We start from the raw sequence: 17,678 nt of genomic DNA on the forward strand, positions 1-17,678 counted from the left end.
TGTGGATGTCTTCTGACTGGTCCTAAATAGTCCGAAGCATCTCCCGAAATAGTTTCTTGTAAAATAAAAGTATTGCACATTTTGAAGCAATTTCCCATGAAACCCTGTTATAACGCAGACAGATATTACTAGTTCTGGCTTTGTAAAACTGTTCCTAAATATTTTCAATGAACACATGCATTTCTTAATTTATTATATAACGAACGTGGTTTCCCATAAAACGGATATATCGAACTACCAAGTGCCAAACTACAACTGCTTTGCCTCACTATATGAGTGACATAAAAATTAAAAAAAAAAAATCAATGCAAACCAGTGCACAAGGAAAGGCTTTCGCTTTGCAGCACTTCAGAGAGAGAAAATGCCCCCTGAATTTTTTTTATTAAACCAAGGTTCCTCACACAGATGTTAGTTTACCTTTATCCCTGAATGATGACTGCTGCTGCTTTGGAATGTTGTCTCCAGCTTTAGCCACCGCATCCTAGAACAAAAGCAAGCAGGAACAGGGGAGCTTAAAACTACACTTGGCCACTGCAAAAGAAAAGAACCGTGCCAATAAGACCTGCACAGACTATCACATCACGAAGAGATATTCAATTACAGCACAAACATATTCACCACAGTTGCTGCCACTTCACAACAGCAGCAATGGGAAGACACCATTCCACATTCTGTCCAGCAATGTGAGCAGCTTTCTTCTCTGCCCTGTACTCCTCTCGATAAAAGAAGGCACATCATCTAATGAAATGAGTCATACCACTGCTTGTCTAGAACAAGTCACTGATCCTTAGGTTTGATGATCAGAGTATCTTGATCATTTCTGCAGGTGGGTATATTCAGCAAGCACCAGAGGAGTTCTGCCCATGAAGAGAGTTCTTTTACTCACTATGCAGGAGAAAATTTGTAGACTCCTTTAAGAGCTTTCTGCAGTTCAAGGTGGACCCTCTAGGTTGCATACAAAATTATCAGGCATGTGTGAATGGTAATTTGTTTCGAATAATTTTGAATACTTTTCGCACGCAAAAAAGGCTGAATGGCACAATAGGCATTTTCAAAATCATGTATTTTTGCAACATCCAAGGCCACTGCATGAAAAAAAAGAGTGCAATGAAGCTGTGTCGACTTTCTGCACAAACGGCCGTCGGAAATTGGAGGAGCCGACCTACATGTGGGGCCTCCAAGTGCTGCCCTTAACCTTTTCACTGCCAGGTTTTTTTACTGACATCTGCACACACCTTGCCGGGTTTTTTTTGCATGTTAGTTTCCTGGAAATTTTTTGCTAGTAACGCACTAAAATGCTCTGCAGGACATGTAGACATGTTTATTCAGGATAATCTTATAGATATTATTAGATGTAATGAATCAAATCTTCCAGCACCAATCTGGCCTGTCGAATTTCCTCTTCTTACGCGGATTTTTCGGTGGCAGGGGGACTTCATCGCTGTCATCACTCGACAAGGCTCTTAGGTGGGCTCCTTCCTCGTTCTCATTATCATTGGACTCCGAATTCACAAGCAATTTTGAATTTCTTCGTCCGTCAAAGCGCGGACGAGTGTGGCACATAGCCTCGTGGCTGCTGTGCGCAGACCAAAACGAAGTGACTCGGATGTGGAAACAAGGGCGCCATCTGTTGTTTAAAATTTACTCTACGAAATCTATGAATTTACGGAGTCTCTCCATAGATGGCAGTACATGTTTCCATAGTTTTCTTTTACATGAGTATTATGGGGAGCGGCAGGGGGCGAGTTAAAAAGCCAAAACGAGTTAACTCGGGAGAGGCAGGGGGTGTGCAGATGTGGTAGCCCGAGTTATCTCGGGAGTGGCAGATTAAGGGTTAATAGCGACTATGTTGTTGTGCAGCTGTTCCTTTTAAACGGTGACTCCATGACACCCGCTAGGCCTATTCTCTCTCTGACTCATAGTCCAAGAGAGGACCTGCGCATCCTCCGATTACGTCCAAAATAGCGCATGCGTTCCACTTCTGTGGGGAGCCCCTGCACATGCGCAGACTGCCCCGAGGACTCCACAGAACATGGAGGGAAAAAAAAGACTCAGGGAGGAGTGTCCTGCCTAGTCATAGAAAGCAGAAAGGAGACAGCTGGTCCCACCTGTGATCACACCACATCATTATGCGCGGTGATGTTTAACCCCGCTGTGCGTGCATGCGCGTACCAGCGCAGCAAACTGGCTGCAGATCAACCTCCTTGATATGGACGCGTGCACTAAAATGCACCAACACAGAAACATTAGGGGCTGACTCAGAGCGAAAAACAGGGGGGCAGCAGCTTGATTGCATTCCTTACTTTCCTTTTGCGGACAGTGCCATCGACAGCATAGCAGTGAGAACAGCTCGTAGCCGAGTGGTCAGCCCCCGTTTGCGCCTATTGCACCCATAGATAGTGTCTCAGAACCAGCGACATGGCGGTTGTTGTACCTGTCCAGCAGCCCTCCTCTGTTCACGTCAACTGTCCCGCAGCGCAGGTGGTGACAATGGCGATACCTTTCGTCCTGGCGTCTGATTTTTTAAGCGACACCGCTGCGACGTGAGGAAGCCGTATTATCTGGCACTTGACGTGCCACTGCCACCTGCTGCAGTGCTTGGTGGAGAGGCCAACCTAGCTGACTTTTGTCTCTCTATTATTTTTTTTTTTGCGGCCTCTGTGATCGCTGCGAACGGCTTTTAAACAGTGCTAAAGCTACAGAAAGGGTTTGGTTTATGGTTTTCAGTTTATAAGGGTTTAACGTCCCAAAGCGACTCAGGCTATGAGGGATGCCGTAGTGAAGGGCTTCGGAAATTTTGACCACCTGGGGTTATTTATATTTAACGTGCACTGACATCGCACAGTACCTGGGCGTATAGAATTATGAAATGCTACCAACAAAAAAACATCAGGGAGCTTCCTTTGACGAGTTAGTCACCCCTGTCCTGTCTACAGCGCGTACACAGAGGAATGATGCCAACAAGGCATGGTTCTGATTGGTCGCATCCAATTTTGGCGCTGGGCGAGTAAAACACTTTTTCGTCTGAATTTTATTTTAAATTTTCTAAGTGCAACAACTTCCACCTGCTTGCTCGAATTTCAATTACTTTTTTTTTGCACTGGTCTCTAGTACATATGAAGAATCCATTTAATGAAATTAATTCTAACTGAAAAAAGAAAAAAAATTGCAGTACCTTTTCAATGACGCTGGATTATTTTGTGTCAATAATAAGTGTATGCCTCCCTCAATTACTCTCTTCCATGCAACATTATATAGTCATCTGTTTCAACTTATTCAATTCAATTCTTTATTAATTATCATTTCTTCAGCACAGTACATAACATCACTGTCTGGATCCTTAGCCAAAGGTTAGTTATAGATCCATGCAACAAAAGCAATGAGATTATTGAGGACAAATGCTTTCTACTGCATGCAACTTATGGCAATTACGAAGCCTCCATCACACACATTCTATTTCCAGAACTGCTGTTCATACACCGGAGCACATAAATGTTCTTTTTGGTACAGTAGGTGGCTCTCATCATGAAGATGCACCTCGAATGTGAAGGACACCACAGCGGAGGACTCATGGGTCAATTTTGACAGCCTCTGATGCACATTAACATTGCACACCAGAGGAATGTTTTTGCACACCACCTCCAACGAAGTGCAGCAGATATAATTCAATTCCATGAGCTTGAAATTTCTCACTTCCTGTTCCACAAAAAGCAAGTTTGCACCTACTTTGTCTGGGCCTCTCAGAGCAGTCTCCAAAAGCAAGCTCACCTTTGCCTCATGTTTTGCTGTCCGTGCTTCTGATGACTGCTCCGGGGAGACATCGGGGCTGCTGCCTAGAGGTGGGTACTCGTCTTTCTCCCTTGCGGGGCTCCCCGCTGAGTTCCAGCTCTCGCGCCTTCCTTCATGCAGAGCAGAGCCCTCCTCCTCCTCTCCCCTTGATGGCCCATTGCATGCTGCATCCAATTCCTTCCGGCCACCACGACTGCCCTGCTGCTGGTGCCGGCCGCCGTCTCCCCTCAGCACTCCGCGCAGCAGTGACGAGTGCCGTGTCTCCCGTCGCCCTCGGGTGGCACTGACCCGGACACCATTCTGGTGGGGTGTCCGCCCACTGCCTGCCCTGTGAGCCACGTGTGGTGCAGGGGTGGTTGTATCCATAGTTGCATACACCATATCACGGGGTTCTCAAACTGGGTCGCTACCTGGAGTGCGTCCTCAAGCAACTAAATCCATGCGTGCTTCAATCTCATGTAAACAATCGCCCAAAGTGGGTGAACGCTCCCTTTTGTCTTAAGGAAATATGACAAACAACTTCAAATTTTCCGGGGCAGTCTAGATGGAAATGTCCTGGAAGTCACGGGCAAGGTCACTTTTTTTGTCAGTGACAGGAACAAATGCCATCCAAATACTACTGAAGCAAGGCCCCCTACAGACAGCTAACACCGTGCCACACAAGGGTGATATGCAAACAGATGAGGGGTTACACCAATTCAAAATATACACGGCTGAACCCAGTTATAAAAGACATGGATGCAACAGACAATCGGGAATGAGAGACATTTTACACTGACTCGGTTGGCTGCCCTGTCTTTCTTTCCTGTTAAAAGAGTTCAGTCACCAGATTTTGGTTGCGTGTTATCTTCTTTGCACTAATGTGCAAGACATTACTATTCATGGGACACCATGTGCCATTTGCCTACAACCGCTAAATAATTTATAACAATTTCTTCTCATGCCTGTTTCAGTTTTAACAGCTGATGCGTTGCGTTGATGAGACATGAAGAAGGTCAGATCACTCACATGATATATTACGACCGAAACCAGCACAGAATGGGCCAGCTAGATGCAAAAGATCAACACGGGCACATTAATTTTGAGTGCTGCGCGAAAAATGCCTTCCAAGCTACTGGCAGGGAACGGGTGCAAGCGTACAGGGCCTGCCTGCACTGAGAATGGCGGTAAAAAGTTCAACCCCCCCCCCCCCCTCCTAAAAAAAAAAGGGGGGGGACATCAGTCTGCGGTTCACATGACCTGCCTCTGCTTCCGGCTTTGAAGGTCAGCAAATTTCTAGCCAAGTCCAGTTTATTTTTCTTTTCGTTGAAGAGCCAGGACTAAAAGCTGTGAAGGACAGCTTGACAAGGCCCTGGCCCCCTACAATATTTGGCAGAGCAACAGGTAGGAGGCAAATCAGTTTGGAATATGGTGCAGACCTTAGAGAACTTGCAGCGGTTAGTCCATTTCCCACGGTAAGCCCCTATCGTATGGTGCCATCTGTCCATGTTCGAAAGAAGCATAAAAAACAGCGAACAAGATCTAGTCGCGCCGCCGGACGCAGTGTCAGCACCTAAATATATTCTTACACCGTGACCGAAGGCCAGCTTCAAGCACACCCCCTTCACCTCATCATACTTTTTTACAGCACTAGAGCTGTCAGCTAGCGCCCAAGGCAAGTACAGGAGACCCGGCTATGAGCACAAACAGCTATCACGGGAGCACATTGGGAGAAGCACCACTTGGAGTGCAGTTCTGTATATCAAATGTTCCACTGAATGGGGGGGGGTTGATAAATGCAAACACTGCTATACATCAGCATGAAATTTTTAAGGGGATCTTCTGACGGTTCAATACAAGCAAATATTTGGTATATACAGGACAGACTATCTTGGGAAGTTAGTTAGCCCGCTGTTACCACTACATCAAGGGCAATATAATTAAATTAGATTTCAAAACACAGTATAAAAGCTGCGTTGTCAGCTTGTAGTAAGCAGTTGCTGGTCAAAACAAGCCGTGTTTGTGCACAAGCCTCCCTTCCGAACACAAATGTGCCACTTCAATCGGGCAAGCAAGCCATATTAACAATCAAGTACACGAATCAGTCTACAAGTGGCAGTGGGTTACTTCTTAAGAATGGATAAAGCAATGAGATCTGTCAGTGATCTCTCCCAATTTGCGACAGAGGAGACAAGCAAAGAGGCCCACACACCTGGAGCTGTTGGCGGCAATGGTTTCCGCTTGGTGCCTCAGCTCCGACTTGACATCTTTCTCGGGCGCCTCAAACTGGTGCTTCTCAGCACCTCCATCGATAGATGCCAGGGCCATCTTCCCTCCTTTCTTTGGACCTCTCCTTTCCTGCTGGTGGTGCTGACATCTCGCGGACGGCTCCCCATCTTGTTTCCCCCCTTCACCACCACCACCACGACGATGTTTGCGCGAACCACTGCCCCGCTTGTGGTGTCTGTTTGTGTCACTACCAGCAACATTGTTGCTGCTATTCCCACAACGTCCCTGTTGCTGTAAACTGCGCACATTTCCCCCGGACGACGCCGGTCCTTCAGAGTTTGCCACCACCACTGAGGTGACGACGGGCGGTTTGTGTTGTTGCAGTGCGGTGGAGTAGCTGATGCCCGATGGGGACTGGCGCTGCGGAAGGTCCTGCACGGGCAGTGATGGGAACTCGGAGCTGCTTGAAAAGTCGGGGCTGGCCACGCCTCCTCCCTGCCACTCTTCCCTTGCTGCACCCGCACTACTCCTCAGTGCAGCTCGACCAAAGTCAACATTGCAGGGGTCTGTGTCGGCCACTGATGCTGGTGCTAAAAAACAAGTGAGCCCATGGATTAGGGTCATCGTGATGAACACGTCCGATTCCCACAACAAGGCAACAAAAGAAGGGTACCCTCATGCTCTCCCCACATCTCACTAAGAACACTGCCTCCAGCCCTCAGCTTTCATGCAATTAGCTGGGCACTGCGAGCACAAAAAGGAAGAAAATGCACGCGTATCTGCAAAAGATCCATTTCGCATTAACCGACCGTAAAAACCAGTGTACAATATGAGGTTTTCCTTTCCAGATTTTAGCATGAGAAATTTCTTGTCATATTACATGTAGATTCAAACAATTTTCCGCTCAGATTTGCAGTTCCAGTCTCATTATTATCATCACACTTCCAGTGAGAGGAAGTGCTATTTAGCAGTGGCGCCTGTTGGCTGTTCCAATTTTGACGCTGTTTCACCTCGTTGACCTCGTGATAGAAATAGGATTGCATCCTGCATGATGTGGACTCTGCCGCTTTTAAAAAGGAGAGTAATCATAGGTGCCGAAAACATCGGCTCGCGTCAAGCACTGCTGCTTGGATTGGATGAGGTAGGGAGAGCCAGCAGTCCACGCCACCGATGGCTGAAATGGACCTCTCCAGTCGTGCTCTGCACGTGAATCGCGGACACTTGGGCCAGCATTCCGAGGAAGCTTGTTGGTCAGGCTTTCAAGAAATGCGGGATATTGAACACACTCCATGGTACTGAAGAATAAGTTTCTATGGAAAGATATCCCAGACAAGGGACTCTAGGAAGACTGCACGCCAATTCACGATGATCACTAAAGCCTAGACTCCAAGGACACTTCAGAGGCCAGGGTGCACGCACTTATGCCATGCTGGTCTGAGCAGTGTGAGACTCAAGTAGGCGTGAACGCAGCGCCCAGATCTGGACATGCGCACAAGATGTCGGCACCTGCCCTGCCATCCAGCGCATGCATTGAAAGTGGCACACCGGTTTACGACGATCGGAGGACCGAGTGGCTCCTGTGAGGGTGAGTTACTCTTTTACTCAGAGCATGAAATTATCCGATAAAGTGTGTTGCCGCGAGAGGGTGACCGCACCAGGCACATGGAGCCGCTTTTCAACGCACAGTGCAGCACATACACCTTGCAAGTGTCCACTGAGTCGAGCGTGAAAAGCGTGAAGCTTTCCTTCCTTGCATGATACGCGAATGAAAACTTTTTTTTCCTTTCTGTTATCCCCAAATTACACCCTGTATTACATGAGGGTCAGTATTATAAGTGGGTTTTTACAGCAACTGATAAGTTTCTTAACCCATACATGCCTTGCATCCTACTTGTAAGACACTGCTGCTTTGCGCAGCAGCTCTAAAAGTTTACTGTGCAAAAGCTTGTGCCCGCTAGCATAGGTTCAAGAGGGTCTAAGCTTTTCCTATGCAAGATTGTGTTAAGTCAGTTCAGTTTTGCACGTTGTGCGCGTTTGCAAAGATCCACTAGTCTTCTCTGAACACCATTTCTGAAATTCGACCACATCCACTACATTGTAATTCTGCAAGAGAAACATTTCTGGTGCACTGGCATAAGGTAACAACCACGCACAGTAAGAAATTTGGTTTCACGGTGAATGTCAAATGTCTGACACTTTACCACATGCAACGGGCAGCAAATCTGCCCGGTGTACTACATTGCAGAACGGCTTGAAAGTCTGTGTTCAGGGAAATCTTTCTAGCAATAAAAAACAGAGTCTGAATTGTGAAGTGAAATAAACCTTTTATATTGAAAACTGTAACAATTCTTTCAAATTTTCGAAGTTTCGGCATATACCGTATTTATGTGCGTAATAGGCGCACTTTTTTTTTTTTTCAGAAAATCCAGCTCAGCTCAAAGCTCAGGGTGTGCCTATTATGCGGGATAACATTTTTAAAAATTTTTCGGCTCACATTCGTGCGCTTTAAAACTGCACATACCGTATAAACGCACATGTGTACGGGCCGCACTGTTTTTCCCTGAGGGAAATATAAAAAAAAAAAATGTGTAGGGGCCGCACCCAAACTTTCCATGATCCATGCAAGAACACCCTTCGAAATGCACGCGCCGTGGCCTCCGTGATCAGCTTCAGCTGTGAATACCATTGTGCTTGATCAGGGAGGCCACACACCGGCACAGGAGCTTCCAGGTGCCGCCCACAGATAGCGCCAGAGACCGTGGACCATCATCATCATCAACTTTTTCCTCCGCCACGAGCTCCTGCTATTCATATTGGCATCAGTATCACCAGCATAGCTTTCTGCGGCTGTCAAAGGCACAGGAGTTGTGACAGCGTGTTAGTTCACCGTAGTTGTAGCTTTTGTGTGCTGTCGCCAAGCGTTGCAATTTTAGCATGACGGGCAAGCACCTTAATAGCTACACGGCTGGGAGTTCGCTCTCGAACATGCAAGCGTGCAGCGGGCGGAAATTCGGCGTGGCCGAGGAGTGTGGCAGTTGTGACTGCGGCATGCCTAAATTTTCGTATGTGACTCTAAACGCAGAGGTTTTCATAGGTAAGTCTGGAAGATTTCCGGCTGGAGATGAAGCTTTCCGAACAGACGTGTGAAGCGAGCATCCCTGAAAATGGTGTGCGGAATTTGGCATACACAGCTGTTCCCCGTGACATCGTTGTATGTGCTGTGGGTCCGCAGCAGCTGCGATGGCAGCAACACTACAGGACTAGTAGTCAGTTCAGCAAAAACTTTGTTAAAATAAGCTTGGGTAGTGGAATGTGCACGTTTTTTTGTTGTTTTTTTTTCACCTGAGATATGGGGGAGGGGGGGGGGGGGTCGGCTTGCAATCGTGTAAATACAATACTGACCACAGTGCCAAGTTCGGAGTGCACCTATTATGCACAGAAATAAAACAATCTAATTTTTTGCGAACAAACTGAGCGTGCACCTATTATGCGAGTGTGCCTATTGTGCAAGTAAATACGGTATAGATTAAGCGCACTGAAAGACTAATCCCAAAAAAAGAACACTGCATTTCAACAAAAGAGGGCACAAGGTGGTTCTTTGAAGCACAAACTTAAAAAAAAAAGGGGGGGGGGGAGAGAGGCAAGTCCCAGTCCTGAAGCCTCAGTGTACTAAGGCTTTATTCCTGCCCTCTGAGTTTGCAATACCCAACAAGCGCCACAAATATACTTGCAAAAAGGAATAAACTTTGAAGCATAATGCCTGTGAACTCTAAGGCACCATGACTGGCAGGTGGCATTATTATTTGTCTACACTTTTCACAAATACGCACACCAGACTTGATTCAAGTGGGGTTCCTATGGAGAATGCTCACATAGCGTGCACGAGTGTAGAAATGAAGCTCCGTGCAGCGAAAATTTCAGTTTTGGCACATACACACCGGTGGAAAAAAAGTGTGCCACAAAAGCTGGCGAGTGGCAGAAGTTTTCTATGGCACAGAGCTACTTTCTGCAGTTTGCCATGTGCAGCACAAATTGTGCCATCAGCCAAATGTCGCTTGTTTTTACCCTAGTGCCTTCAGAGTTCAGCAGCTGTCCTCAAGTTTTAATTATTTATATATTTATTATTTTTTTTTGGGGGGGGGGGGGGGGGGGAACTGACTTGCATTGACACTCCTAAAATGAACGTGCACTAGCTGGCCCAAGATTCAATTTCATTGAACTCACAGGAATCCTTATGCGAGGCATTGTCTCTCCTGCGTCCATTTCTATTTTTCTTCTTCTTTCCTCGGGGATTTTGTACCACTGGCTGCTGCTGCTGCATGTGGAAAGGAGAAAGCAGGAAGCAAAAGACATGAATAAGTGCATATGCCAATGCAAATAGCCTCACTGCAGAGCTCGGCCAACACTGCGCATCTGACTGCAGATAGGGAACTGAGCATAGTATCACGAAAATGAACTTAAAAGGTGCCCTATCCACACTGCTAACCCTACCCGGAAAGAGCCAAGGAATGCTCTGACTCACTACACAGCTAGCAAACAGCTCGGTTTATGGCTGGAATCGGGCATCTGCAAGATGCCCGATTCATGCCCTTTCATAAAACCGAATGGTTAGTTGTTTTGTTCGCTGTACAATTTACACAAAAATAAATACGAGTGCATACAGGACTCTGAGGACTTGATTCATACAAAACGTTTATTCTAAAAAAAAAAAAAAAGAAAACAAACAGAGAACACTTGCACAAAAAATCGTGCTATGGGCAATATTTTTCACGTAATATAAAACAACACAAAAGCTTCTGCCCTACAACAAAGTCAGCAACGGCAGATGAACGGTATTTGCCACAACTTCTACCCCATGTATGTGAAGCTGCGCCCAGCCGCAGGGTGGTTTTAAAAAAGAGCTTTTTATTTTCACAATAGTTTACGATCATTTGAGGACAATACAAAGGATTAAAAAGTAGGCTGATGTGAAAAGTTATGTTTAATTGGGTGAACCGCGCCTACCATTAAAAGGAGTGCTTTATGTCATGCGATGGCGAAGAAGGGCATCTCTCTTCTGCAATAACTTCCGCTTCCTATCCTAGAACCCCGACTACGTACATCAGTCTTTTCGAAAATAAACAACAGAGAACGCAAATGCATCGGAACATTCCTGAATAACCACTGAAATACAAAAACAGGGGCCACTGTTGAAATTCAACGAGGAACTGTCGGGTCAGGAAAAAAGCGCTTTTAAAATATGGTCGCGGCAATGCATGAAACTTCTGCAAGTTTCTCTACAAGCTGAACATTACTTAAAATCATCCGTTCACCTCCGTGACTGTAGAAGGGAGGGGAGGGTATGCAGAGCTCAGAAAATTTGGAGGTGTGTTCTGACACCGAACCCCCCCCCCCGTTTACGGGCAACGACCCTCGCAAAGAGCGAGAGGTATCCTACGGCATGACACAAGCAGAAGCAAGTCTCTCCAAAAAAAAAAAAAAAAAGAAAAGCTCCTTCCCACATCCTCTGCAGTGGGTGGTGTCATCCAAGTTCCAAGTCGTGGCAGACACTGCAGGTGTTTGTTTGAAGGCTATCATGTGCTCTTTGTAGGCTACCTCAATGGCAACAAAGAGCACGTCATTATCTCAAGTGGCAGCAATGAAGTACAAAAGGCCAAGCCTATCCAAGCAAATCAGTCTGACTCCGTTTAGATCCAAGCTGGTGCCTTTTGCTGCCGGTGAAGAACCGGTTAGTTGCGACAGCAATGCCCATTTATCTATATTAGGCAAAAAAAAAAAAAACTAACTTTCGTCTGAAAAAAGATCCCCAAAGCATTGCTAGCGCCTATTTAAACTCGAAAAATTGAACTTTTGGACTTCACAAAGTTCGGAACATTGGCAGTGAGAATGTACACATTCAATTGAGGTGTCTGACAGTTCCTCAGCAAAGTCCGAATTACTGGAATCCGAAAAATCAGTTGGCTACTGTGCCTGAATGAGTTGGCAAGCACAGAGCCTGATAAGGTAGCCCCTGCTGAAGTAAGCCTGCACAGTACCGTATTTACACAATTGTAAGTCGACCTATTTTTTTCATTTCAAAGTCCGAAGTTGCAGCGTTGACTTACAATCGAAACTAAAGCATAGCACTGTAAACAAAGGAGAGACAAAAGAGATATCAGGAATGCTACAGTGTGGATGCAATTTTGTTTGCTAGACAGCGCCACTCAATGATATTAGGCTATTTTGTGCGCTTTTTTGCAAGGATTTTTCTTTTCTACTTTAAACTGCACATTCGGCGCTCAAGGAAGTATCAATAGTTGATGGAAGGAACGCTGTTCCAATCGTGGCGGCACCGCCACTCGGAATGGCAGCGCCTCCGGAGAGTGTCGGCAGCTGATGGAAGAGCCGTTCCTGCTCAAGCATAGCACACATAATTTCTCTTTGGCTCTGTCGGACGCATTTGGCGACTGCTGGCCATGTTTTACCAGTTTTTAATGTGCTTTGTCAATTGTCATTTGTGCTCCAGGTCCGAGATAAGCGTCCAACACTCGTTCACGGCTACATTCAAGATGGTTGTCATTCTTTACGCTGAAGAAACAAACAACTGCGCGCCGGGCTTAAGTTAGACGTCTCAGAACAAAACCTCTGATAGAAATGCAGTGCTGGAAATAAATGTCCCCAAAGAGCAACAAGACCACAATACTCAACTTTGCACAGTCTCCTAGGTTTCAGCACAGTTGAACGCTAAAACCAGCTTCACTTTTTTAAATCATGCTGAATTAAAAGTCTCCCGCTGACATTATATACATGCTGCATTGGCTGTCATCAAAATGCAGTTGCATGACCTAATGCCAAGCTGCTGACTTCACTGCAGACACCGGGTGATAAATATGTTTGAAACATCCATGACGCTGTGCTCAGCAGATTTCTCTGGCAGTGCTTGGCATCAAATGCACTGGCTCTGCAACACAAAAGAGTCACAGCAAGGCGTCACCCACCACAGAGGCTGAGGCCACAGTGGGAGGGGCCACCAGGGTGGAGGGTGGCTCGTCAGCTACTGCCGGCACGCCCTCCTCCATGGGGCAGCAGACGCCCACGGCTGGTGTTGGCTGGTACAGACACTGGTACTGCATCGTGTAGAAGGGCACCGCTGGCGTCGGCACATAGGGAGCGTAGTAGCCTGGCAGGCCCCTGCACACACACACACATCCCCATCAGCCTGATTACGCCCACTGCAGGGCAAAGGCCTCTCCCCCATCTCTCCTATTAACACTGTCCTTTGCCAGCTGCGGCCACCGTATCCCCACAAGCTTCTTAAAGGACTACAGACACCAAAGTTTCTTTGCTTCTTTCAAACGACACGCTAGACACTGGTATACACGGAGCACCCCATGGTATTCGCTTATGACGGCTAAATAACTGATAATGTAATACACCAGTTATACTTTTCTCTCGAGAATATTGGTTACCTGCCAAATGAGTTCCGCCCCATACTTATTCTTCATGTTATTCCACTCTCATCGTCCGGATCAGCGGTCACTACCTGCCCTAAGTAAACGAGCACCCTAACGACTTGTAGCACCTCGCTGCTATTCGTAAACTGCTGTTCCCTTCAGAGACTGTTGAACATAAGTTTCTGCATATTAATTTTTAGACCCACCATTCTGCATTGCATGTCTAAGTCATTTATCATGCTTTGCAATTCATCCCCTGAGGTACTTAGCAAGGTAATGTCATCAGCAAATCGTAGACTACTAAGGTATTCTCCATTAACTCTAGTCTACAACTGTTCCCAATCCAGGTCTCTAAATACCTCCTGCAAACAGGCGGTGAAGTGCATTGGAGAAATCGTGTCTCCTTGCTGACACCCTTCTGTATTGGAATTTTATAGCAGTCTTAATGGAGGACAATGGAGGCTTTGCAGCCATTATACATATTGCCCAGTATTTTCCCATTAGGATATTCTACACCACGATTTCGTAATGCCTACATGACTGCTAGGGTTTCGACTGAGTCAAATGTTTTCTTGTAATCTATCAAGGTTATGTACAGTGGTCGGTGATATTCTGTGCCCAGTGGCAGTGCAAATATGGTCTGTAGTTGAGTATCCTTCACAAAAGCCTGCCTGGTCGATTGAAGTCAAGGTTGTCCCAGTTCTATTAGCGATTACCTTAGAAAATACCTTGTAGGCAACTGACAGCTGATCGGACCAATTTCTCAAGTCCTTCACATCCGGCGCAATCGCCCCATTGTCCAGCAATAGATCTGCTGTTACCTGATCCTTACCAGGTGCTTTCCCCCTCTGCATTGCTCTTAAGGATTTCTTTGCCTCCTCTTTCCTTACTGGTGGGATGTTAATTGCTTTGCACCACTGCTTCTCTCATATATGTCCTGATTACATTGCAAACTGCATACATTTTTGTAGAACTCTTCAGCTGCTTTAACTACCTTCTTCATATTTCTACTGACATTACTACCCTTGTCTCATAGTGGATATATCTTATCTGAATACGCCACCTAGTTTCTCTCTTGACCGCTTTTAGGCTACCTCCGTCATTTAAAGAAGGCTCGATTCTCTCCACATTATACTGGGTGAGAGGTATTTGAGAACACCTTAGAGGTATTTGCGTCCAGGCACAGAACAATATGAGTAGTGCTGGTGAATGTCCTATGTGTCTTCTACTGCTTCCCTTCTTCACATCATACAGCCCCAACTAGCTCTCTTGAACAGAACCGCATCTCTAGCAAAAATAGACTTAATTCCACCACTTTGAGAACTGCTTCTGTTAATGTTTACTTCCAGAATTACTGAATGAGCCCACCATCCACAGCAACAACCGATTCAAATGGGCTTCAGAAATGACTGCATGCTCAAATCAGGTGATCCTTAGAGATGTTGACCATTGAGTAAGCAATGGCAGCCTTCAGCGAGCCTTTCGAGTTATGTGGCTTTTTGTAGGCCTCCTTCTCAACCACACTCCTCCAGACGACACAGTTGTTCAGTAGGTTTAAATCTGTAGAACTAGGAGGCCACAAGTTGAGAGTGACATGGTTGTGGAACTTGTAGGCCAGCCACTCCCGGGTAATGCAGGCAGTGTGGGCAGAAGCTGAATCTTGCTGAAAGACATAAGGTATTCCTTTTGAAACAGCCTATTCAGGCCTTTACAACGATGTCAAGTACCTCCACATACACAACAGCATTTATGCAGAGTCCCTCTGCAAAAAAGTGTGGTGGCATGACACCACACTCGTTGCTGACGACGACTAACACCATTATAGACAAGGAAAATTTTTTATGCATCACTGTCGGCACGTCATCAGCACTTGAACAAAGCCACCTGTTATGGCAATGAGGTTTTTGGTCTAGGTCAAAGTTCATTCATCTGAAAAAAAAATAAAGTCAAGAGCATTCCACGTTTCTAAGCCTTCTTCAGATTGCTTAGCAAGCTCTTGGACTGGAACCGAGGATCCTCTCGAGGACATGAATTGCCCCCTCCTCCTGACGAAGGGGTGGCACCTCAAATCATCATGCACAGGAGCCCGACAGTCAACTGCACATTATGAGTGATAAGGTGTCAATATACAAGAAAGTGCACACCTAGATAGATGTGGTGAGACTGCTGGTGCCTATTGCAATAAGGAATAGAGTTCTCAAATACCCCGGGCACCCGGTACTTCCTTATGTCAGTTTTATTGATTAGCCGCACCTCTTTCTCTCCTCTTTCAGTTGCACCTTCCTCCCTTCCCTTCCGGCAGTCCACTGAGATGTGAGACAGATACTGCACCATTTCCTTTCCTCAATAACCAATTATTATTATTATTATTACTTAATCATGAGTGCACGACAAAAGCACCCAGCATTAAGACTGTACGGTTTTTATAGTGGTGTATACTTAATCACTCTGTTCTGGTATATGTGTGAAGGTAACGCAAATCTAAACTAGAAAATACATAAAGTGGGTTGAAAGCTTAAGACTGAGTGGCTGATTCTACGTGAGCAATTTGTGCCAAAACGTGAAATGTCCCATGCAATATACTGTTACACTATCTATGCATGCCCTGTTAATCCGTACCTACCTAAACTGCACAGAGGTTTTTTTTTTTTTGTTTCAGGCAAAGAAATGTTTCATTTGACACTGATTTGACAAGACTCTCCGCATATCAAGCCTGCACACTTTCTGCGCCAGTAATGGTGCTCTAAAATTAGGGGGCGAGGAGAAGGCACACGCCCTTCAACACGCATCACCATTAATGCTGACTAATGCCATTTCTCGTGCTAGTCCATGTTTCAGGCTAGTGACCAGAGAACAAATAAAGCGGCCCGATTCACTCATGCTGCAGACAGCAGGCATGTGATGGTCCGCACGTGATTTCACAACACACGCGTGACGCTTTGCATCTTTCCGCTGGCGCAGCGCCTTTAGGCGCGCAAATGCGGCACATGCAAGGAAAACAAAGTGATGGGGCAGCCGACGCCAAACAACTGCGACGTAGCAGCAAGGAAAGAGAGCGCCCTTCCTTATCAGCTGCACTTACGACACGCGCAGTTTTTTAGGCGGCTCGGAGGCCAACAACGCTGCTGTAGCGCTCGAGCTATTTCACGACCGCGTATCACCACCACTACTCTCTCCACTCATGACATAGGGTTCAAAGAATCGTCGCGGGTTGCAGTGTAGAGGTAGAAAACCACTGTGCGACTGAAATCTGAGGCACGATCGCTCTCAGCACCAGTGTATTTTAGATTATGCCCGAATCACATTCGCTGCATTTATCGTTCCCCGGACCACACTCGAGAAGGACAATGCGCCACGTTGCTCATGCAAACGTCGCTACAATGCGCGACACGAAGCGATCGTGCTGTGCCTTCAACGTTCGAAACAGCGGCCTTTTTTTCTTTTAACAGCGCAGGCGCGGGCAGTGACCAAGACCGCACGTTGCTGCTCTGGGTCGTGTTGCAGCTTCGTTCACTGCGAACCCCGTGCAACACACCTCAACTCGGCTACGGGGAAAACCGAGCGAGGAAGGGGAAAGGCCGCGCTGTCCGAGCACGGTTGCGGGGGCTATGCAAAACGGCACTTACGTCACGTAGATGGTTTGAACGTTGGCAGACAAGGTTGGCGCGTACGACATGTCGCTATCGGGGACCGTCGCTGTCGGCGCAGCCGCAGCAAAAGGCGCTTGCGGAGCAGTCGCCACGACGGGCAAAGCGAAGTTCTTGGGCACGAAGGGTGACGCGTTGGGAGACAGCGTAGACCTCTGCGCCACGGGAAAAGAGGGTTGCAGCGGTACGCAAGGGTCCGCCGCCGTAGGCAGGCCGAAAACCACGGCACTCACGATTCCATTGCCGGACATGATGCGATGGAGGTGGGGGACGTCGCCGATGGGTCGTCGAACGGAAGGGGGGGTAGTGGGGGGATCGCAAGTAATCGCAAGCACAGTGGCGCGTGCCGCTAGGGATAAATGCAGCTCATGCCAAAAGACCACTCAAGTCGGGCTTTAACGTTAGTATGGGATACAAAGAAGCTCTTCAAGCTAGATGGGGCATCGCTGCGGGCAAAACGCGGACAACACAAACAATTCACGAACACCGTTTACACGAACAGGCGACGGCGCGGTGGCAAATTTTCACCCGAAGCGTCCGCCGCGCCACCTACCTACGCGCGAGGAATCTCGGGTGGCTCGAGCTCGGCCATCAAGTGACA

The 17,678-nt window shown here is 46.9% G+C and overlaps 1 protein-coding gene across 3 annotated transcripts in view; it reads right to left on the reverse strand.

Annotated features, from left to right (window-relative positions):
• Sbp2 (SECIS-binding protein 2) overlaps positions 1-17,678 on the reverse strand; it is a 57,027-nt gene extending 39,349 nt beyond the window's left edge. Inside the window, exons 1-7 of one of the 3 annotated variants that reach the window (XM_089548496.1) lie at positions 17,311-17,673; positions 17,057-17,232; positions 12,975-13,167; positions 10,222-10,312; positions 5,981-6,587; positions 3,769-4,117; positions 418-481 (exon numbers count right to left, since the gene is read on the reverse strand). In XM_089548496.1, the coding sequence (XP_089404622.1) occupies positions 418-481; positions 3,769-4,117; positions 5,981-6,587; positions 10,222-10,312; positions 12,975-13,167; positions 17,057-17,232; positions 17,311-17,328 (1,498 nt within the window). In that variant the 5' untranslated portion in view covers positions 17,329-17,673. Of the gene's footprint in view, positions 1-417; positions 482-3,768; positions 4,118-5,980; positions 6,588-10,221; positions 10,313-12,974; positions 13,168-17,056 lie in introns of all 3 variants that reach the window. The other 2 variants (XM_089548495.1, XM_089548494.1) reach the window with 2 other exon arrangements.

Source organism: Amblyomma mixtum, chromosome 6 (genome assembly GCF_055824585.1).
Source record: "Amblyomma mixtum isolate Tamu chromosome 6, ASM5582458v1, whole genome shotgun sequence".
Classification (NCBI taxonomy): domain Eukaryota; kingdom Metazoa; phylum Arthropoda; class Arachnida; order Ixodida; family Ixodidae; genus Amblyomma; species Amblyomma mixtum.